Here is a 24,211-nt window from a genome sequence, read left to right as displayed (position 1 = left end):
TGGTAACGTGTAAATGGGAACAGGTCTCCCTTGCAAAAGAGTCTTCGGACTCAATGGGATATACCTGTATAAATAAAGGTTAAAAAAATATATAATGGAAATTCATTCTCTATTTAATAAAACTACTTTTATTAAAATGTAAAGGTTTTAAAGAGAAAAACAGCAGGTTTAAACAGTTACACCAGTGCCAATCACACAGCAGACGTTAACTGACGTCGACGCTGGCCCTTATATCTGCTAAAGTAAACTTGTTTATGACTTTCACTACTGGCATAAGGCTCCGCTGTAGTTCCCTCTTATTCAATTCCCTTATTATTACATTTCCTACATTTTCTGGTGAAAAGAGACGACCATGGACCAGCCATGGACATATGAGGGAGACGACGGAAACAGGCTTTCCCTCAGTCTGTTTAAATGCTGACGTCACAGGTCCCAACCGGCGCTTTCATTGGATGATACGACAATGTTGTCCCGCCCACCTTCTACGGATACAACTCTGTTCTACAGGTACGAAATACTTTTGCACCAAACATAGCAGCTGGACGTGGTGCAAATCTACCTGCAAAAAACCCACTGCTGAGACTTGCAGGAGCAGATTCGAGCAGAGAAAACCCTCAGTTTAGACTTGTAGGAACAGATTCGAGCAGTTGTATCGATGGATTTGTGCTCGCTCATTAAAATGCTGTGCTCGATATAATTTTATTTGTGAGGACATTTTTCACAGATGTGCAACTTCTGATGCGTTAGTTCACATTTGGGTTTACGAATGCACAAATGTTGGGCATGTTCTCACATTATGAAACACGGGTGTGCAAATGTGTTTTGCACCAACTGTGCTGCAATGATTGTAGCAAAAGTGTCAATCGCATGACTCTTTGAAGTTGCGATGCACAGGATAGGATCTGTGCACCCGTAACAACGATTTGTGAACTCGTAGCCCCTATTTTGTGTCCACAATGGTAGAAAAAATATTTACGACTTCAAATTTACTGTTACACATTTGTGACTTTGGAGTACACATGCAAAACAAATATTTACGACTTCAAATCTACTGTTACACATTTGTGACTTCAGTTTACGCATTCGAAATCTGCAGTTACATGTGCTAAAGACTTATGCACCACATATACCTTCATAGTCTGGTCCTCTGGTGTTTAACATGTATGCTGTTTCAACAGTAAGCTTGACCTCTTGATAAGTCTGCTTGTATGTTATAGGCCTACTCCACATTTCTATGACTAGAAAATATCCAAAAACCTGAGTATAACGCTACTTTGAGGCATAATTATCTATTTGTGTGTTCAACGTGTCTGCTGAGAGTGAGAGCAGCTGAACTTCTAGCTATAGGCTGCTATCACATAGGCAGCAGCAGTAGCTCAATGCAGCCATGATGATGCGGTGCTGCAGGCGGAGTCTGCTGGTCTGAGCCCTCTCTTCTCTTTCAGTCTGGCTGGCTTGCTGTCCTGTCATCGGCCTGGGTGTGGTTTTGCATTCACGGGTACCGTTAGCAGGAAATCAAGCTCCAATCCATTTCACTTTACGGCGAAACAAAGAATTACACACTCTCACTAGCGCCAGGCTGAAAATCGTCTTTTTCTACTCGAGCTAAGGGTCGCGTGTGTTTCCTCGACACGGGAAGGCGTTTGGTTGGCGCCGTTGTTCTGATGGGAAAAAGTTTTCTACTGGTCTCGCGAACTGCTGCTCTGATTTAAGAACTTTTTTATAGGCCTTTACATTTCACCTTAGCTGGACGGAGAAGAAAAGACAAGATGCCGAAGACGGTAAGAATTAAAACTACATTCACGTTATCATGTAAACTCTGTCGTCTTATTGTTTCTACTCTGTCTATTCACCCCTTAAAACTTACCATTGGGACTCTCTCTTTGCCACTGGTGCTTCAAAGGGACCTTAAAGGGACCTTAATTTCATCCCTGGTAAATTTTAGGTTTAAAAAAAAACGTTTAATGTCCCTTAAAAGCGCACCCGAGAATTAGGCTACAGGGTTACTTTCCGTTATGTGTGTGCGCGTGCGCGCTCCCGCCTGTTTGTTCATTAAAATTAGCGCCTTTAATGAGATCATTCACTCAGCACTCTAGCCCGGTGTTGAACAGCGGAACGTTATTACGTTAGAATGAACTTCTCTCAACAACTGTAGCCCCTGAAATCACATTTACAAAGCCGGGCTCCAGCGGAAGCCGCTGTGTGGCCTGCAGTAGCAAGCGAGCTAGTCCTCCCAAGGCCTACTTTTTTTTCAGCCAGGTCTAACAAGGAGGGATTTGAACTGTCATTGAGGCCAGCTGTGCTGCCCAAATCGTAAACCTAAAATAGGGAGGTGGCACAAGGGGACGCACTAAGAAGAATCATTATGATACATTGTAGCCTTTCTGATAAGAGAAGAGGAGTGCATTTAGCTCTGAGCTGTGATATCAAGTGAAGAAGCACCCAAAGCTTAATAGATGTGTGCTGGTGTAGCTGTGAACAAAGAGGAGGGACGGACAAAGACTGGACTCTCTCTTTGACTCAAGCAGCATTACAACAGGCACAGACCAATGTTTCAGGCTCATGCCTTCGTCAGAGGCAAAGCACTATCTCTTCTGTTTTTTGTTTGTCCCCAGCCTGTGTATTTGAGCTGGGCTTTTTCTTAGCACAACACTTATTAAATAAGGAAGATAATAATTGAAATGTGCATGTGTATGTAGGCTATGCAATCAGTCTTATCCTTTGTTCTGAGCTGTGATACCTTCATGCACACTCTGACAATAAAAATAATCACCCATGAGAAGTAAGTGATAACCACGTTGCATCTCTACCCTGGGTTCATAGACTTATAAATTGCCCAGCATTATAAATATTCTTATTTTGGGCAACAGCCAGTAATATCTGAGTCTAATGTACTCAAAATGCATTTAGCCTATATGTATTGCTGCTGGTCATTAAAACTAACTGGCGAACCATTGCACTTCCCAATTACAAACAGAAATATAAACGGCACCAAGGGTTGTAGCTGGGTTCTTCCTGTAGTATTGTTAGAGCAAGTACCTACTTCCTCGATATATTTTCCAGCTGCCAACCAGACAAAATGTGGTAGCATCCTGGGCCTGGCATTTAACATGGATATTTAAAGAGCCGCCACAAAGGGAATTCCTCCGATCATATCAGCGTTTTGATTTAACCTTTAGAGGGTCATTTTGTTAAGTGTTGAACATTGTTCTATTGGGACAACTCACAACTATGCATAATTAATAAGTCTAGTTAATAGCAACAAAGTGGAACATTTATTATTTAAACTGTATTTGGAATTTTAAGACAAAAACCAAACTAATCTGATCAAATCATATGTCAGTATAGTATCTTGAAACAATAATACTATAGGCCTACATTAAGGGGGATTTCCATATGATCTGTGCTGCATTTAAGCTGATTAGCGTCAACATAATTTATATTTTTTAAATGCAAGTTTGCTCTGCTCTTGATATGTAGTTTTAGTCATTCGTTTAGCGTTGACGTTTGCGCCAAATCTTTGCAGAGTGCAGCTGGGCCACTGTTACCCTCGACAACAGCAGAATACAAGCCCAGAGTAGGCAATGTGTCTAAGCAGCTACTGAAATAACAGCTGGGGAGCTGAAAAGAAGCAGTTTGGCATTCAAGATGGGTTCACAAGCACAGGCATACTGCAGTGAACGTTCAGCTGTCTGTGTTGTGTTGTAGGGACCTTAGCGTACGTACACAAAATGAATAGTTTGAAAAAGAGGAAACTAGCGGTGGACAGAAAAGATGGTTTAAGAGGAAGCAGCAAGATTTGATGAACACAAATAATTTTGGGGTGTGTTATACAATAAGGGGTTATGATAATCATTAATGAGCAGCCATGTGATGTGCTGCCAAAAGCCAAAAATATAAGGGGACGGCCACAAAGAGAAGTAACATTGCCTCCTTTTTTTTATTGCAGCAACGCCTAAATACATCAGTCTAAATGCTGTTAGGATGCAAAGTTATCCCTGGTGGTATCAGAGATGAAATGGTTAAAATAAAGCAGTTCTCAGTAGTCCCTCGGCTAGCGGCACCATGTGAAGATGCACCAGACGAGGCGTATGAAAGAAGGAAGTCAGATACAGTGATTCAGCAACGCGCCAAAGCTCACTCACTAGTCTGCACACACACACGCACACACACACACACACACACACACACACACACATACACACACACACACACACACACACACACACACACACACACACACACACACACAGGGAAAGTTGTCTAATTGAACTTGAGTTCCGTCCACAACAGGCTAACTGAGGGAGTAGAAAAAATTCATTGTTCAAAAGTGTTTTCAGCGAATAATAATACAAATTTAAACAGTAGCCTCTTTGTTATTCCTAACAGCCTTCCTTGATTATTCACAGCCGCAATGATTATAGAGAAACTCTTGCCTCGGCTGGACTTGTCTTGGCACTGCTAAAGTTTCCCAAGGAAGTCATGTTGTGACTCAAGGTTTCTGCGCTTACATCAGTTCCTGCCTCTCTGGTAGTTTCCTTGCCTGCAGCAGCCTTATATGGACTTTCACATCACAGTCTAGCTGTTCTCCTCCCTGCTTTCCCCCAGCGCGCTCCCTCAGATGCCATGTTCCACTTTAGATTCGGGAACTTAAGCATTTACTGTTGCTCTGTGTTTATCAGTGTTACTTTTTACATATTAGTGAGGTTATATGAGTTTTGCATTTAGATTGTTTTTTAAGATGTTGCCGTGACTGTTTTATTACGAAAGCACAAACAATTGAAGTAAAATAATATTTTTATTAAATAGATATTTTTTTTAAAGCACCAAACAGACGCAACAGCAAATACTCTTCCCCATGTTGTAACAAAAATATTTATTTTCTCCTTTTCACTGCTCTGTAATGGGCCTTAACAACAACAGTTAGCGCTCTTTATTTTCCTGCTTGCTATTTGAACAATAAAACCTAATCCTTCATCACCAGTAACACTCTTTTTATCCCCAGATACAGAAACAGACTATTATTATTATCACCCACAACTTGAGCATAACTTACCCTTTTCGTCGATTATGTGTAGAGAATGAGATCATGACAGATGCAGTATACTTGTTAGGAGGACCAAAACTTTTAACAAGTGTGACTGTGTGGAGAATGGTAACAGGAAAGAGCCAGAGGTATGCAAGCAGGGGATTAAATGAGCCTGTAGTGCACATAGCAGCACAGATTAACGGTGTTCAGAGGTAGAAGTGGGGCACAAAATACACCCAAAACTAGTGACGGTTTTACACAAATAGCAAGCTCAATGTTTTCTGTCTGGAGGTTGTGAGGCAAACTACAGAATGTAAGTTATTATATTTTTTTATGTTATTATTATCTTGTGGTTCCATGTCTATTTCTATATCAGCTGTTGGTATTTAAAAAACAATCCACCATTTTCTGTTGAAATCATGTAATGCTTTGCATGACCATATAACCAATATAGAGGTTCAAATATTAAATGTTAAAATTATACACAAGAGATAAATAAATCATTATGATTTGGCCCTCATTACAATCACAGAGGCTTCAACAAGCTTAGAGCCAGCAAAGATCAAACCGTGTGTATACTTAAAAAAAAGACTAGACTAAACAAAGCATTACAGTGAGCATTGGCAACAAACGCAATACTGCATTACCATAAGTACAAACAGAAGAGGTTGTGGTTTGTATCAGTGGACGTTTTGTGCTTGTGTGGTAGACCTTGTGTTCCTGCTCTGGATTACTGATGGTGATCCAGAGTCACTCTTCAGAGAACAGAAAGATCTGTTACTGATGATCAAGGCAAGCTTTCCACAGATAATGAGGAGGAGATAGCGGTAGGAGGAACACAGCAGGGTTAACGCTCAATATGACAATCACTTGAAGTTTGTTGAAGTATAGTCCCTATTAGAAGGTGTACAAATCATCACTTCTTAATAAAAAAGTATACTGATGTACACACTGTGTAACTGAATTGTCAGTGTGTCACCAGCGGCCATCATGTTGATGGGACAGCTTGTGGTAGTTTGAAATATGATGGGAAACATGCAATTGGGTTTATAAAATGCATATTGGAGAACATACTTAGACAAGCATGAGCACCTACATGTTGCTGCCTTACCATTTTTTTGTATTTTTGTGTGTATGGCTTTAACAATTTAACTCAGGATTTGAACCCAAAATGAGACTTGGCACACAAGAACAGCAGGGATAAAACTGTCCTTACTTGGTCAGTAGGAGGCTTACAGTTGGTAACATGATGGCGGGTAAGGTTAGCCAACAAATGCGGGGGTCAAATGGAAGGCAAGGCAATATGTCACCAGACCTAAGTGCTTAAAGGTCACGTATTATGCAAAATGCACTTTTTCATGGTTTCCCCAGTGTGACTTGAACTCCCCCAAAATGAGAAAAAACAACCCTAACTCTTTTTCTCCACCTTTCTGAAAACCTGTGTTTAGAAACGCCCAGTCAGATTTCTCTCACCTTATGACATCATAAGTGGAGAAGCCACGCCCCCATATTACCAACATAACTTAGCACTACATTCACTTGTGAAAGCACACTCCCATATACACCTGAATTAAGTGCCAATCAGAGCAGACTGGGCTTTTGGGAAAAGCGGGGCTTAAAAAGACAGGCTCTAAAACAGACCGTTTCAGACAGAGGCTGAAGAGAGTGAGATTCAGCAATGGCACTGTGAGAAATAAAATTTTCTTTTGGACCTACACCATTAAAAAAAACTGTTACTTGTAGAAACCCAAATTACAATTTTAAACCTGAAAATGAGCATAATATGTGACCTTTACACACTCAGGTTGCGTCAATTTGGGTTAAAGTGGGACAGGTGTGCGACCTTACGACAAGTCTTGAGAACATTCAGAGTAACCAACAGGATATGGGGAATAGCAGAGGATGGAGCAGCAGTCAACAAAGCTATTTCATCATGCTAGTAGCGATATTTGATACATTTACATAAGTGGTCGTGGGAAACAGTTGGAAAATACCCTTTGCCCTTGTTTGCAGTAACCCCTGCAGAGAGAAACCTCATCCTCTTCTCCATCCTCCCTCTTCCTGTCTTCCACAGTTTGTTCTCCTTAGCCATAAACTGTTCATTGTAATGTTTAGAGGAATGGAGTACACAACCACAGGCTAATCTGGATTTCGGACAGGATGAGGAATTGAGAATTTCTTTCTACGGGCATCCAGTGGTATATTGGCCGAAAGGTTGTGGAATTTTATCTGTACCAAATGTGACCTCGAAACCCAGACCACTGAAAAAAAGAGGACTCGTGTTTTTAACTTGATAGGAAGTGAATAGTTTTTCGCAGCCATCAATACTTTCCTGCTGCCTCACTAGAGACTCAGCAATATTTTAATGTAGGCTTTAGAGGACATTAACATGCTTGTTGTCCTGCTCACAAGTCTTTTCACGTGACTTCCCCCTGTGCAAGCGATAACATAACAAGTCTGTTGTGCTGTTCAAGTGTGCATGCCTCACACTAGGTAGGTCGTCACAGTCACATTGCACACTAAATATTCAGCTCTGCATTACTCTGTATGCTGATGACATGCCCTTCATACACAAGTGGATTGGGTCTGATCCTTCATTTATTGATCTCAAATAGCTCATTAATTTTTAGGAATCTGCAGTTTGTCTTTCAGATAGGCTATGTGAATCAGGTAGTGATGGATGCACTGATAGTTGATCTTCAAACATTAATTTATTAACGAGAGCAAGTATGAATTCACGGAAACAGGTATGTTTTAAAAAGAACTAGGGCCGGGACAAATATTAATAAACAATTATTATTGTTTCAGTTATTTTTCTGTACAACCTTAAACTCACTTGTTGTGAATGAGTTGCTAATCTAAGTCTTACTAAGTAAAAAGGGTAGGCCTAATAAGCTTTAATTTCAGCCTATACTTTTTCGGTCCATGTAATTTGTCTAATTCTAAGTTTGTGTTTTCTATTTAATGTCAGGGTGCTATTTATTTTCATGGGTATGCCTTTTGGAAAAACGACTGAAATATAAATAAGATAAAATAAAAATGGGACTGGCATGGTTGCTGTGGTTACCGGGGTGGATCTGTTGCTGAAGAGTTGTTGACCTTAGTAGCTGACCTTGTGTGACTGTTGTGGATGGCATGACTCACAACAAGTATGACTCAGTTTTTAGCAAACATCATATTTATAGTTACTTTTACTATATGTCTTCTTGCACCTAATATGGTACGGCCTGTGCTGCTATGCTCAGCTCACCACTCACATAAAAGCAGGTAGCCATTTGTGACCATCCTGCTCACAAATCCCAGTGCCCCCTGTCACTCTAAATAACTGCCATTCACATACATAAGGATGCTGCTGCCCCACATTTTTGTCCCCTCTTACTCCTCAAACCACTTAGCGGTATCTCCTTTGTTGTCCCGGCTCTGTTTGGAAGGCTTGTGGTTGTGAACAGCACACTGAGATAACACTGGTGTGGGAATTTAAGGGTGATGCTAATACTGGGATGTCAAGGGGTTCCTAGTTTGTACTATCCTCTTTATGGGGTGAATCAATGCAGTATATGCTGGTTGATCAAAGTGCATCTCACTATGCTAAACTGCACATCGCTTTCCTTTTAGCTGAGCTGCATCTTTATATCACACCTTTTCTGTGACTGTCAGAAGTCTCACTTCCTCTTCCTGTCAAGGGACTGCGTTTCGCAGGGTTCATGATCGTTAGTGCCTCAAATAAAATCAAAAACAGCTTTCTAGTCAATTCTGCCACTTGAGTTTATGAGATCTACTGAAAGGATAAAATCATGAGTTATGAAGTAATGATTTTTGTTCACAAATCCAATTGGTTTTATACTAATGTAAGAGGAGATGAGACCTTTGTGATTTTCTGTGCAGCCCACACTAGCAGTAGGACATGGCTGTATGAGTATAAGGATATTTATAAAGATATTAAAGATAAAACTACATTTGACGCAGTCAGGATTCTTTAAGAAAGCTTCACATCACATAGGTAATTTGAAAAGCCAATAGCTTGTCAAAAATATAACTATTCAATTCAGCACAGTCACAGTCTTGGTGTTTAGGTATGTCTCTACATTTATGGCTTGGTAAAAGTTTTTTCCTGGAGAATAGTTCTGGTGTAAAAAAAAAAGTCATGGAAACATGACACGTGAGCCAGAGAGAGGGGTGTTTTTGAGCATGTGCTAATAATAGCAAGTTAAGTGTTTTTTGAATTCTGGCCATGAAAGACACACCCTAACCAGGCAGAAAAAGTATGAGTGTAGTTCCCTTTTCATGCAGCGCTCGCCATTCTAACTCAGGAAATGAAACCGCTTACACCCTAGCAGCAGGGGGGTCACAAACTGAGCTCAGATCTGCAACAATGGCAAAAAGTCCATGAAAGTTTTCTAATTGTCAGTATGAATGAATAGTGGTGAGTCTAAATAGCTCTAGGCATCTGTGTTGGTGTTCAGTGTAGGCCCAGATTGTAGGTTTCACTGCAACTCCCCATAACTGCTGGTGATGACAGGAAGTGTCTAGCGGGGCAAGTGTCCTGAGTAGTAAATGGGGTCCTGCTGACATGAATGGAAAAGAACGCGACTCTAATCAGCCCTGCCACTGGGCAATAATGCATACCATTGTTGTACAGGGCAGGCGTGGGCCTCCGCCCGCACAGTTATTTCCCAATAGACATACATGTATGCTGCTGTTTTCGTCATCTGTAAGAGAGCAGAGAAAATGAGAAATACCATAACGGTCAGTTTGCTAAGTAGCCAACAGAATCAATTCATTCTCTGAGCGACCTCAACGAAGGGCGGGGTTTAAGGTTAAATAAAAATATTTCAAGTAAAGTGCCTCGCTGTCTAAATAACCAGCGGTAACAAAGTGTGTTACATGGAGAGGATGAACTTACCACTCTTTGTGTATACCACTAGATAGCTTAGCAGAAAGCTGACAGGTTGCTTGATACATGACAGGATGTATGCGACTCATGGGAGCTCAGTGTTTAGCAGCAGCAGTGCCTCACTAGGCCCAGCCACCAGAGGATGTGGTTACTTCCTGTAGATAAGTTCCATACTGAGACAAAGCCAGATTGCCACGTTTTTCAAACCCACGAGGGTCCATGAGACACAATTTACATGAATTCTGAGAGGCGTGAGTTTATAACAGATGTGGCCTGCTGTTGACTGTGTGAACTGAGAGTTGTGGTTGCACCTGTCAAAACCTGTTTCATTCTAAATGTGCTTGCACAATTATTATTCATTATATCATCTTTAAATATTTTCTCGTGGCATACATCTCAGCAATCATGAATCATATTCTCTCCTTAGTAACATAAGGTTAAAAATATATATTTTGTAATATTTTAAGCATCATAGTGATTACTTAGAATAACATTCTTGTGCTGAGATTTGACTGTTTGGTTTTTTTCTAATGCTCAATGTCTCTGTTAAGAGTTATTTAAAAGTGCGTTAAAACTATTGTTAAATGCCACCTTTAATCAAAATTCATATTATGGAGGCTTTTAATGTTCAAATAAGAAAACATGAATTAGCTTCTTTCGGACACAAGAGCCAGTACTTTCTGCTGATCACGCCAAGAATAATTATGCAGCGATAAAGAGTAACTTAGAAGCTCTACTTTTTGCCAAAACATTTTAAGTAGATTTTAGAACGATTATAGGATGTGTGATTTCAAAATGTTGTTTTTTTGAAGTCACTTATTTTTTCAATTTGCTCTCCTCCTCAGATAAGTGTACGAGTCACCACAATGGACGCTGAACTGGAGTTTGCCATTCAGCCAAACACAACAGGAAAGCAACTCTTTGACCAGGTATGAGAAACTTCTGACCTGTTACCAGTGTGCTTTCTAATGACAGTAAAAAAAAAAACATCTTTTGAAAGATTCATCTTTTTGATCCTTTTTGTTTTTTAACCACACTTTTACCTGCAATTGTTATTTGACTTTATAAAGTAAAATGCAGTGGCTGAGGTTTCAATAAAGTACCTTTTTGTAGGTCAAATTATAGCAGCAGGAAAAACAGCTAAGGGCACCTGTTGCCTGTGGTTTGTACATAGATCTATTTAGACTTGAATAAATGTTCTGATGAGGAGCAGCATAATAGTTCTGCTTTCATGTTTGCAGGTTGTGAAGACCATTGGTCTGCGGGAGGTTTGGTACTTTGGACTCCAATACCAGGACACAAAGGGTTTCTCTACATGGCTCAAGCTCAATAAGAAGGTGAGCTCTTCACTAGTAGTTTTTCCTTACACACTTTTTTGCCCCTTCTTTGTCATAACCTAACTACTGTGTTGAACTCAAGACTATTTTACAGAAGTTTACCACCTCTACACCTCACCCAACCCCCACCCCCCGTGTCACGTTTAATTTTAGGTGACAGCCCAGGATGTGAGGAAGGAAAGCCCGCTGCTGTTTAAGTTCCGGGCCAAGTTTTTCCCTGAGGACGTGACAGAGGAGTTAATCCAGGACGCCACACAGCGGCTCTTCTTCCTGCAGGTGAAGGAGGGCATCTTGAATGACGACATCTACTGTCCTCCGGAGACCGCAGTCCTTCTGGCCTCCTACGCCGTGCAGGCCAAGTATGCTGACTACAACAAGGAGGTCCACACGCCGGGCTATCTGTCCGGTGAACAGCTGCTCCCTCAGAGGTAACACATTTTTTTTTTTAAATGTATTTATTATTACACGGCATTGATAATTGCTCCATTCTGATTCAATCTGTCAATTACAGCATTCTCTGGGTCGTTTTTTCTCGATAATGCCCGCTGTTAAGGATATTTCACTGTTGCTATGGACCTACGGACATTGTTAACTTGTGATAGATCGCTTCCTGTGCCATATTAAATCACTCATAGACATTTACAAACATTTAGGCTACATACTAGGTTACTCCTCTAAAAATAAAAACAATTGGATATTTTTTCAACATGACTTTGAATGTATCTAAGAAGCAGGGAACATCGGAGTCATGGTTCAAGACTGGTCAATACGTCGTGAGTAAGTTTGGCCACAGAGTTCCATATAGCCATTGATATGGAGGGAGTTCCAACCGTATTGTGTACCTTAAGCCAGTGCTTCTCAAATGGTGGCAAGCGCTATGTGTGCTTGTGTATGGTCATATCCGCGCAAAAGGCCGCGATTTGCAGTAAATACATTTTCACATGTGTCTCTGTAGGCTATTTAAAAAGAAATCAAGCATGTAGACTAATAATAACGTTAATGAATTATTGGTTATCGCATGACAGAAGGCCTATTGGCCTATAATAATAAAAAAACACCACCTTAACTATGTTTACAGTTTAAATTTTTTTTGAATGAAATGCAAACCTCAGTGAATCATTTGCTCTTGTTTCTCTGTCCTGAGATTCACACAGACTGAGTAGTCTTGTTTAAATGTTACAAATTGAGCTAATAAACTGAACTTTGAATTTTTTTGCTGCAGAAGTTATCTCAGCTAATTTGTTATCTAATTTGATAATAAGGTGATTGTATGCAGAATGCTCATGCCAGAAACTCATACAGTGGTTTTGTACAGATAAATAAATAAATATTAGCAGGTTGAGAACCACTGCCTTAAGCATTCAGAGCATTAATAAATCAATAAAAGCAAACCTCAAACAATATTTTGTGGGGTGAACACTTGGTGTAGTCGGTAGAGCGCGTACCATAAGGGCTTGGTCCCTGTCGCAGCAGACCCGGGTTCGACTCCTGCCTGGGCGGTTTACTGCATGTCATCCACTACTCTCTCCCCATTTTCACTCTGTAACTCCTAACCGTTAAATAAAAGTGATAACGCCTAACAAAATATCTTTAAATATATAGAAAATATATATTTGGCTTCAATTAGTTAATTATTTAGTGAGTATCATTAAGTAATAATCAGGATAATGTATAGCAGACGGGTCATCACTATCTCAATGTCAGCCAGTGTGTTTGTATAAGACGTGCCTCTCTGCATGACATTTCTGACACTCTGTATGTCTCATGCTCTCAGAGTTCTGGACCAGCACAAGCTCAACAAGGACCAGTGGGAGGAGAGGATTCAAGTGTGGCACGAAGAGCACAAGGGCATGATGAGGTAACCGCGGCACTGACACACACACACACACACACACTTGTCTGCACTTGCATGCTACACACTTGCAAATGTTTGAAGAAGAGAGACAACTAAGTGTTCTTGCTCTTTCAACAAATGCTATTTCAACAGAATCTTTCACCCTTTTACCCACACATACTGACTGAAATGTACTGCTCATTGATGCCATTGGTGGTTGGGGGGTTTGATAGGTAGAGGGTCTCGATCTGACTTCCCTCCCACTCTTTCTCTTTTCTTTGCATTTAACACATGGTGATCATGGCCAGACAAAACTCAGTGCTTTGTGAAACACTAGTTAAAGACATGTCTTCTTTGTCCAACAGAGAGGAATCCATGATGGAGTATCTGAAGATCGCTCAAGATCTGGAGATGTACGGAGTCAACTACTTCAACATCAAGAACAAGAAGGGAACAGAACTGTTTTTGGGAGTGGACGCTTTGGGCCTCAACATTTATGAACAAAATGACAAGTGAGTGATACCACAACAATGTAATCATTACATTTGCCTCACACATGCTTAGCCTTATTCGGGTTCCTTATCATTTCTAATACTTACATTACCTGTCTGATTGTAATGCAGCTGACCACAGTGTTTTTGTTTTTGCGTTATCTTTGACAGAATGACGCCCAAAATTGGATTTCCCTGGAGTGAAATCAGGAACATTTCCTTCAATGACAAGAAGTTTGTCATCAAACCAATTGACAAGAAAGCACCCGTATGCTAACGCTTAATTATTTTTAAACAATTGATAAATTATGTTAATATTACCTCCCAGAATAAATATTTTTTAATTTTGCTGTTTCAGGACTTTGTATTCTATGCTCCGAGGCTGCGCATCAACAAGCGCATTCTGGCTCTTTGCATGGGCAACCACGAGCTGTACATGCGCCGCCGCAAACCTGACACCATTGAGGTGCAGCAGATGAAGGCTCAGGCTCGGGAGGAGAAGAACCACAAGAAGATGGAGAGGTAAGAAACAAACTCAACCATTGGATCACACTAAAAACGGTAAAATCAGCGTTTCTGGAAAATGTTTGTTGTCAAAATCACCTATTCCTATTGTCACCTAAATCAGTGAATAAACAAAAAAATATTTTGACAACCAGCATTCTCCAGAATCGCTGACTCCACTCTTGAATGACTTCTGATGTCATGCAACAAGATGGACGGGTTTGTTCTTTGCGACTCAACGGTTCAAGAATCAAGTTCCCCAATTGCGTGTGATGCTTATGTCAGACTTTTATGCAGACAAATGAAAAGTGTATAATCCAACACATCATGTGTCCTTTTCTATTAGGGCTCTGCTCGAGAACGAAAAGAGGAAAAGAGAAGTGGCTGAAAAGGAGAAGGAAAAGATTGAAAAGGAAAAGGAGGACTTGATGGAGAGATTAAGGCAGATTGAGGAGCAGACGAAAAAAGCCCAAATAGGTGGGTGACCTGTCAGAAATCACAGTTGGGAGACAATGTTTTTTGTTTTCTCACATGACGCTTGCTCACACTTTAAATATGTGTTTGCACAGAGCTGGAGGAGCAAACCCAAAAGGCCATTGAGTTGGAGCAGGAGAGGAAGTGCGCTCAGGAGGAGGCTGGACGCCTGGAGACTGATCTGAAGTCTGCCGAGGACGCCAAGCTGGCACTGCTGCACCAGTCACAGAGCCAGATGAAGAACCAAGAACACCTGGTCAGTCATAGACAAACTACTAAATGTGTTTTCTGATGCTTCAAATGTCAATATTAAAAAGTCTAAAACATTTTTTTTTTAAATGTTTGTCCTTATAGGCCACTGAATTGGCTGAACTGACTTCCAAGATTTCCCTGCTGGAGGATGCAAAGAAGAAGAAGGAAGAGGAGGCAGTGCAGTGGCAGCACAAGGTATGATCTCAGTTGGTTCTAGTTATACCCAATAGTCATTGATTGTAGTGACAGTTATAGTTGTTGAAATAAAAGTACAAAGGAGCATTCCATAGTACACTCAACTTTAAAACTGATGGTTTAAAAAAGTGTTTGTTTCCCTATTGTCATTAAAAGAAGTATCCTGATCACTGAAAATGACATGCATCAATAGGTAGTTAAACACATGGGCCGTGTCTGAACTGCCATACTAACGTCCTACTCATACTCATTTTGACTTCAATTTGAGTATGTGACGGTTGGGTATGCGAGTTTGGGTATGTGAGAAATTCCCGGATGAGTACTAACTTCCGGGAAGATTTTGGGTATGAATCGATCGTATACTTTTCCTACTCAACCGCCCCACAATGCACTGGGTCAATTCTACCCGCCCAGGAAAATGAAATATTTTCGAGCAAGTTGCTAGGCAACAACATTGTTTGGGGTTCCGCGATCTGACAACTGTACGTGCAGTCATTCATACACTCTTACAATAGATAAGAGATGAAGATAAATACCTAACAACATTAGAGTCACTAAGTGAAATGAGTGTTGTGAGTCTTATAGTGGAGAGAGATCAGAACAGATCGGTGTCCCACACACCGCGGCTCGTCCAGCTCAACTCACAGACAGCTGAGTGCTGATGAGCCGGACAGAGAGCGTCGGAGGGATCCTCCGCCTCAAAACATCATTATTATAAAACAAGAGGTCTAAAACACAGATGATGAACACAGGACTGTAAAAATCTAGTTCAATATCTAACCTGTAGAGGGCGGTTATAAGCTTAACAGTGTCTAAACTGCCTGAATCTTATAAGAAGAAGAAGAAATTCTTCATTGCTTGAGTATACTTCAACTGAGAACGTTTTAGACGCAGCTCGCATACACAATCGATCTTTGAGTAGAGAGTATGCAGTATATAGATGGTGAGTATGTAGGATGTAGGACGCTAGTATGGCAGTTCAGACACGGCCATGGTTACATTTCTTCTTCTATCCCCACTTTCAGTTGACAAAAAAACTAAAATTAGGCATTACAGCCATCATGTGGTGAGAAGTAAGAGCTACACACATGTTACTGTGATGATTGTTAGGTTAAATCTCTGTTTTCTGGGGCCGCTCGTGATGTAGTGGTTAGAGGCTCAGTCCTCATCGCAGCAGACTCGGTTCGAATACGACCCGTGGTTGGTTCTCTACATGTCCTCCCCTCGTTGCCCCATTTCAACTCTATCTTGCCAAAAAAAACTCAGTTCTCCAACTGTCCATAATCACTTTATTCTATTTTAGCTAATGGAAAATGTTTCTCAATACGTATGAAGTAGTGATTTTACCATCGCTCATGAATACCATGTGTTAACCAAAGGGAACAGTCACTGCTACACTCACTTATTTTGCAGCTGTGATCAGCAGCTACATTATTATTCTAAATGAGCCTAACGTGGGCATGGCACATTACTGACGTCATTCATCTGATGTTCTGCTGACTACATAGCCCCTCCTGTGTGACACAGTGAGGACAGACATTCCTGAGGTCCTGTTGTTGTGTGTGTGTGTTGGTTTTTTGAGGGGGAGGGGTGAAAGCACACAGCTCGCCTCGTGTCTTTTTTGGTAAAAACCGTATGTGCTAGCCCAGCCCCCTTCTGTTTTTGGGGGCAGCATGACTCACTCATTTTGTGGTGGTGACGGCCTGTCTTTGTGCCGAAAGGAAATCCTGTTTAACTCTTTAGCACCATTATGATATTCCTGCAAGACTGCTGCCGTGCCATGAGGTTGTTTTCCATGTTGTGGATTCTTGGCAAACGTTCAGTTCAGATTCCAGGCGTACTCATAATTGGCTCTTGTTCTTAGCTGCTCACAGCACAAGCACTCTACTTTATAGTGTATAAACTTTAACATAAACTCTGTACATAATATCTAAGATTTAAAGAACTGGAAAAAAAGAGGCAGAGAATACACAAACACAGCTGAGGGAAGGAACATTTCCTTTGGTCACTTTGCTTTTTTAAGTGAGTCTCGGCTTGAACTTCAGTCATTTTTTCACTATCTCTTTCTCAGCGGCTTAAATTCTTCCTGTTAACTTTATATCTCAAGTTTCCTCTAATTCCCATTGACTGGAGTGAATTGTTAGTCTATTGAATAAATTGGTCAAATTAATTTTTAGTGGTCAAAATAATAATGCGCTGAGCAGAAATTATTTTCTGCTGATGGAGTTGTCACAGAATTTCCCTGTAGCTCTAGGCACCATTAGAGTTCAGCTTTAACTAAAACCTCACAGCTGTTGCATGGATCACCATGTCATTTGGTGGAGACATTCATGAACTGAAATAACTTGGGTGAACCCTTAAAGCAGCTTCGAGTAACATTTAAATATCTTTTAAACAGCCTCATGTTTCCTCACATAATCATGAATTACCTTTAACAGCAAACGACACCATCAGTGCAAAGAAACACGTTTTTATATAGTTTTTATTACTGCGTTTGGTCTGGTCGCACACCCAGTCCGATTTTCGGTTCACGCGTGCATGCTCTATGGTCACATATCCGTCCGTATTGGTCGCAGATTTCAGTGTGGCGCAGCAACGCGATTTGAGAAGCCTATCCCTCCAGGTGAGGGAAGGGGAGCGGAAGCCTTGTTTGAGACAGTTATTTGTCGTCATAATGACTGATAACGGGGCTGAACCATCAAAGAAAAAAAAGAAAATGCAATGAAGAAAAGCTAAAAGGGAGAGTGATGGGCGGGAGGGCGTTGCCAAGCAACGTATACACAATTTCACGGTAGCGAACTAGACTGCAGTGTTTACTCCTAAATGAATGAGCGGTAGCCTACTAAAACAAAGTTTACTTTGCCTCACCAGCATCATCAGATGACCATTATTCATCTGAAATAGTCATTAACATAAACACATTACCTTATCGTGATCCATACTAACTGCTGTCTCTCGTTCATTCGCTTTGTGTGAGGACACGTAATCTTTCAGCTCCGTGAGAGAGAGTAGTTAGGTGACACTGCTGCATCAACTCATTGCAATCAGGTGTGTGTAGCACTGACTGGCATTAGTTGATGATGTGTCACTAACCACTCTCACGGAGCCGAAAAGAGTCGGGTGCCCTCACACTTTCAACACACGGACATGCACTATATTGCTTCCTGATCATTTGAATCTCGCACGCCCGGCACGAGCTAGAAAACAGCTTCACAACAGCTGGCGTCGTAAAAATACTACCGCTTTTGTCCAAAGGGGCCGCCAACGTGCAATGTTACTCGTAGTGGCTTTAACTTTTCATCTAGCGTCATCATCATAACAAAAATCCAGTAAACACCCTCACTGTTCCTGGAAAGCTGAGGACATTTTCCATCAGCATGTTTTAAGTGCCAATTAGCACATGTAAGCATGCTAAATTAGCACAAACCAAAAGTTACTCTGAGCACCTTTTTTAAATACATTTATTTTATCCATTGAATCTTTTGTTGTCTTCTTATCTTAACAAGGATATGCTAGAAATTATAGCCAGTCCAATAAATTTAACACACGCATTTGTCTCATAAAGCATTTTCTTTTCTTCTTCTTCTTCTTCTTCTTCTTCTTCTTCTTCTTCCCTTAAGGCTACCACCGTGCAGGAGGACCTGGAGAAGACCAAAGAAGAGCTGAAGAACAAAGTGATGTCAACCCACGTCCAGGAGCCGCTCAACGCAGAGAACGACGACGAGAACGACGAGAGCAGCGCCGAGGCCTGCGCCGACTTCTCCTCAGCAGTCAGCTTCAACGACCGCAGTGAGGAGGAGCGCATGACAGAGGCCGAGAAGAATGAACGTCTGCAGAAGCATCTACTTGTAAGTCTTGGCTCATATCTTTAAAAAAAAATTGTACAGTATATACTTTTTTGTAGGAGCAAAAATAGTTTATCGTCATACATGTTATTGTTCACATTTGCAACATCCTACACATTTGTTTTTGTTGTGCAAACAATTATAAGAAAATAGAAAAAAAAATATATATAAATAATAATTAAGAAGAAAAAGTTATTTACATAGGGGAGAACGGGGTAATCTGAGCCACTTTTTACATTTGCTCCCCTCTAAGCGAGCTAAAATGATTTATCACTCAAATTTACACATTTCCCATTAATTCAGGATGTTTCCTAGAAATGGGCATTAGCAGAATTTTTTCAAGACAAAGGGCAGTGAAAATATGATTGTTTAAAAAAAAGTTGTCATGTGGCTCACTTTACCCCAGCTGTGGGGTAAACTGATCCACTTACTTTTTCCACTCTGAAACTACCATAACAACACATATTGTAACGGTAAGAATCCTGAACGCTAGCCACACATTCCAGAACTAATGTCGGACTAGTAAAAGAATGATGGGGTTTGGTCAATTAAGCAAAGCAAATTTTCTAAACACTTGAAAGTAACTCTGAACAAAATTAAATACAACATATTATAATTCAAAAGGTTTTAATAAGATTCAAATGAAAGATAGAACCAGTTAGATTAGAACACAGTCTGTGGGTCAGAACACAGGACCCTTAGAGCCAGCTTGTGTCTGGGGGTCAAAGCATAGGAAAATCAGAACCAGCGAGAACAGCCTGGGACAGGAGAAGACCCAACTGGATTATAACATCAGCCTGTCATACTCTACAACTAGGCCTACTCTACATTCCAGCCCTGAAGGTTACAGGGAAAGATGAGAAGGTGCTCTTTCCGTGTGGTTGAAAACATATATCTCACATGACCACAAATGTTTTCCGTTGCCTAGATACAGGGGGTGGCTAACATTACCCGATGCCTCAGATTCCCCCGTTCTCCCCTACATATATACATAAAAGTAAAAGAAGAAAAAAAATCAAATAAAAATAATAATAATGATAATGACCAATCCTTTTAACTGTCATTTGGGGAGTGAGTTGTTGTCACGATAGTAAGCATCTGAAAAGAGTTAGAGCATATTTATAAATCCAAATTAAAGATATTGTTATTTTATGTTTGATAAACTTTACAGAAATTCGGTTTAGATGATGAGGCTGGCTAAGCTTTGGTTTCACAGCTTTGGTTTTAAGTTTTTTAACCAATCGTACCAATTCTCTGCCTGAACGCCGTTGCTATGGTTGCCACGCCCCTATCAGTCCTGTCAAACGGTCTAGCCTCTAGACACTAAAAAAAGCTTCTTTTTTCCACTAAATTTTATAGAATTTATGAACATTTATTTTCAATCAGATTTTTGTAAAAGTTTATTGAGAAACCCAACTTGTATATCATATATTGATTTTTTTTAACTTTTTTAAACTAGGTTTCCAGAGGCTTTTAAAGTGATATGTTTAGTGCAAAGACAGGTTTGAATCACACACACAAAATAAAGCAGTTGATCATTTCTTGCACATTCAGGGATCAGAATGAGTCGTACGTTAATCATGACGTAGTGGCTTGGACATTGTATCAATGCTGTGCTGACTTTATTTGCAGACTCTGAGCTCAGAGTTGGCCAACGCCCGGGACGAGACCAAGAAGACAGTGAATGACATGATCCACGCAGAGAACATGCGCGCCGGACGAGACAAGTACAAGACCCTGAGACAGATCCGCTCGGGAAACACCAAACAGCGCATCGACGAGTTTGAATGCATGTGATGTCTGTGTTCACCAACGCAAAAGAGCCCACATACACTGCTGGGCCATTCTGCCTGGACTGCAGTCCTGCCTCACGCAAGCTGTTTCCCTCTGTACCCAAATAAATCAGATCCACAACATGACGTGGTTGAACAAGCACAGCACGATGTACAAAATATGGTTCTGGGGAAAAAAATCCATTTGCTATCATTCCTAATTTTTGAATTTAGGCAAGTCCACTGGTTGAAAAGGGACATACTGTATTTGATTAGCACATACCTCACAAGAGGTTTATGTAGCATATTTGTATTGGGCTTGGGCTTCATTTCATTGAGTAAGTATTTTTTTATTTCTTCAGTGTTTTTGTCACTTTTTTCTTATTATTGATTTCAAAATCAAACTCTCAGAAACAAATCTAAATTTAATTTTGATTGTAGACATATTTCTGCTGTACACACGCATCAGTCCATCACAGCAAGCTATCTTTTTTCAGACAGTAATATTCTAAAACCCACTGCACTGTAATCTACATAAACAAACACATATAATATGACCCTGAAGTGGCTGTGTGGAGCATTGATAGAGCAGTATTATGTGTTATAAATGTTAAAAGTATTATCTTTTAATTTGACTATTATTGAGAATAAGTCAACTGTTAGAAAACTCAGTATTTACACCTCACTCGCAAGGTGATGTGAAAGTTTTCATCTGCCTATACATTTCTGATTTTTTTTTTTAATAAAACGGTGTAAAGCTCATTTCTAAACTTATGATTTTATGTTTAAATCTGCATTGCAAAATCCACAATTATAGGCAAAACTAACTGAATTTGAAACATCTCTGGTTGAAAAGTTAAAATGTGCTTTTCACAATTAGGTTCCCTTTCATGTCACAAAAGGAGCAACTGATGCCTTCACACACTGAATAAATGAGGAAGGTTTTATCTGATTGTAGTCAAATAAAAGAATGCATTGACCATATCTATATAAATATCCCACATCTGTAGAAACGTGTGTCATTTCTTTACAATTAGATTTAACAATTAATTTAAAACTGCTATTTGAAGTTGATTTTTACTGTTCTTAACCTAGTTTAATTCCTCATCTTTTATTTTGCTTATCAGTGAGAACGTTATTTAATAATCAAAATACTTTTCCTTTGCATTGTTGCAACCAGTTCTAGCAATCGGAAAGATACTGTAATTTCCACATGGCAGGTTGTGTGCTGTTGTTGGGTGAACAAATGCCAATAAAGTAATCTGTAAAGGGAGAAGATGTAGTTCAATCTTAGACACACAATCATTCTTTTTCTTCACAAGAGAAAACTTTTTTTTTTAACAACATCTTTATTGAATTTGATGTTTAAAATAAGACGATTCCATTTAATATGCACTGGATAACCATGGTTTAACTTTGAAGTCAAAATGTGTCAAAAAAGTTGTTCTGTCCTGGATGGGCACCATTCCCAATGCATGCATTTTTTTGATATACTGTATGTATTTAATTGCATTTGTGTATTTTGTAATTTGGATTTTTCAGATGTTGATAAAAACAATGTAAGGTGAAAGATAGACACCACTGAGGATATTTTTGTATGATAAAAACTAGAACTAGAAGTACTTGTCAAAGATAACAGTTTTGGTGTAGAAATAAATAAACTGTATTTTGATTTTGATGTAAGCTAATTGAACAGCTTACTGCTGTTATGATGGAACACGCAACACCACAACACCTGTTAATGCCAGGACCTTGGGTTCAAAGCAGCAATAAACCAAAAAATGTTGCATAAAAAATCAGCATAATAAACTTATGTCACATTGTCGACATTGTCCTAGATTACATGTTGCATTCTGACCTGCCAAGGGTTTTCCTTGTTCTTAGAATTTTAGAATTGAGGGTTTGAAAGATTTATTTACACTATTTTGCAAGTTGAAAGTTAATGTATTTTAGTTCTGCATATTTTCTTTTATTATTTTGATTTCTCCTCCTGAATGAACATTTGTCATCTGTATCAAGATGCATTTTGATTTACAGTTATTTGCCCATTGCTGCGTATAGTTCTTGTCTCTGCCAAGATTTTAAACAAAAAAATGCAGTCGTTTCTACTTTGAATATGCCTTTCCATGCCTTTGACGGTAACTTTTACAATGCAGCACTGTATCTTCTGCTTGAAGTAGCATAGTGTTGACAGCCTTCATTTTAAGAATCGAGTGTCATTTTGAACGTTGTGTGAAAAAAAATGCATTAAAAGATGCTACTCAGTATTTTAGCCTGGAATCAAAACGGACTGAAACATAATTTAGATTGTAAAGTGACAGACAGTGCCTTGGCCAGGTTTTTTTCCTCATATTTTTGATTGCTTCAAGTCTTCCTTTTCACCAATGAATAAAAGTCAAGTTGAACGGTATTGTCATTTCTTCACAGTTTTTGCAACCATTACTATTTCATAGTGTGCTGCCACTTCTTCATTAACTGAAGTATAACTCCAGTTTTGATTAATGTCTTTATGTGTATGCCTCCACAATACTTTTACAAGGGTATTCATGCATTTTATTAATATGTTTACACATTAAAGGTACACTATACAGTTTCAGAGGAGGGGGATTTGTTTACATTAGCAGAGCCTGCAGTTACTTTACTAAATATTCTCCCCACATTTAATTCTTGGTATTGAATTATTATATCATCATGAATTAATTGAGGCACCTGGAACCAAACGTGAGATTAAAATATGTTTGTAAACAGTGTTTCAGGGATCCAATTTTTCCTGTGAGTAAATTTGTTTGTTAAGTTATGAGAATGTCCCTAAGAAAATGTTCACTTCTATGACACACTCAAAGTTACATAGTGCACCTTTAACTCCTTAGTACAGTCATCATACTCATCAGCTTAACTCTTCTTGGCCCAATGGTTAACAAGCTTTTCTCCAAATTAGCCACACCCGCTGTTGTACTCTAGTTGCAGTCCTGCAATGAGCCACACTGTGGCAGTTCACCATCAGTCTGCAATGTCAAGGCAAGAATTTAGAAAGTGATCACATCAATGACCAGCTACTGAATATTGCCTGACTGCATGCCGTAGTTAGTTAATTGGTAATTAACACATCTCTATGTAATAAAGTGTACAGGCTTAAAGAAATGTGACAGAGGGGTTACATTTTTAAAACAGGTTCTCAGGGTAGTGTTTCAAATCCAGCCTGACCTCATTCACCAGATTAGAAAACAAGGCTGTACCGGACAATCCAAAATCATCCAGGCCCTCCCTACGTACTAAACAGATTGTTGCTGCAGAAGAAAATGGTGAACAGCATGCATTGAAATATATGCTATATATTATATTTTGGAAAGAAAAGACTCAAATGTTACTTTTTTGAACTTGGAGCATAAAGGTTTAGACTCAGGATTCAAACCCTGGGGATTGACAGGCAGGGAAATAAGAAACTCCATGTTTGGTTAGCAATTTAAAACCTTTAATCTGGGTGCGGATGCAGACAGCTTCTGCTGTTTACTATTTCAGTAGGAGCACATTTCCACAGCCACAAGTTCCTGCCAAACCATTTTTCACAGCATGTAGACTGCACC

The 24,211-nt window shown here is 39.8% G+C and overlaps 1 protein-coding gene across 1 annotated transcript; it reads left to right on the top strand.

Annotated features, from left to right (window-relative positions):
* The first annotated feature begins 1,464 nt into the window (after positions 1 to 1,464).
* Positions 1,465 to 23,037, top strand: LOC307260905 (moesin-like). The gene is made up of 13 exons (XM_080041272.1): positions 1,465 to 1,781; positions 10,769 to 10,852; positions 11,165 to 11,260; positions 11,414 to 11,688; positions 13,035 to 13,118; positions 13,460 to 13,606; positions 13,757 to 13,853; positions 13,944 to 14,107; positions 14,436 to 14,566; positions 14,659 to 14,819; positions 14,918 to 15,010; positions 18,631 to 18,858; positions 20,488 to 23,037. The coding sequence occupies exons 1-13, from the start codon at positions 1,770 to 1,772 to the stop codon at positions 20,650 to 20,652; spliced, it is 1,737 nt and encodes a 578-aa protein (XP_079897398.1). The 5' UTR covers positions 1,465 to 1,769; the 3' UTR covers positions 20,653 to 23,037.
* Positions 23,038 to 24,211: the final 1,174 nt, after the last annotated feature.

Source organism: Ammodytes marinus (assembly GCF_949987685.1).
Source record: "Ammodytes marinus genome assembly, chromosome: 14".
Lineage (NCBI taxonomy): Eukaryota > Metazoa > Chordata > Actinopteri > Uranoscopiformes > Ammodytidae > Ammodytes > Ammodytes marinus.
Note: the sequence above shows the minus strand (reverse complement) of the source record. Positions and strands in the feature narration are given on the sequence as shown.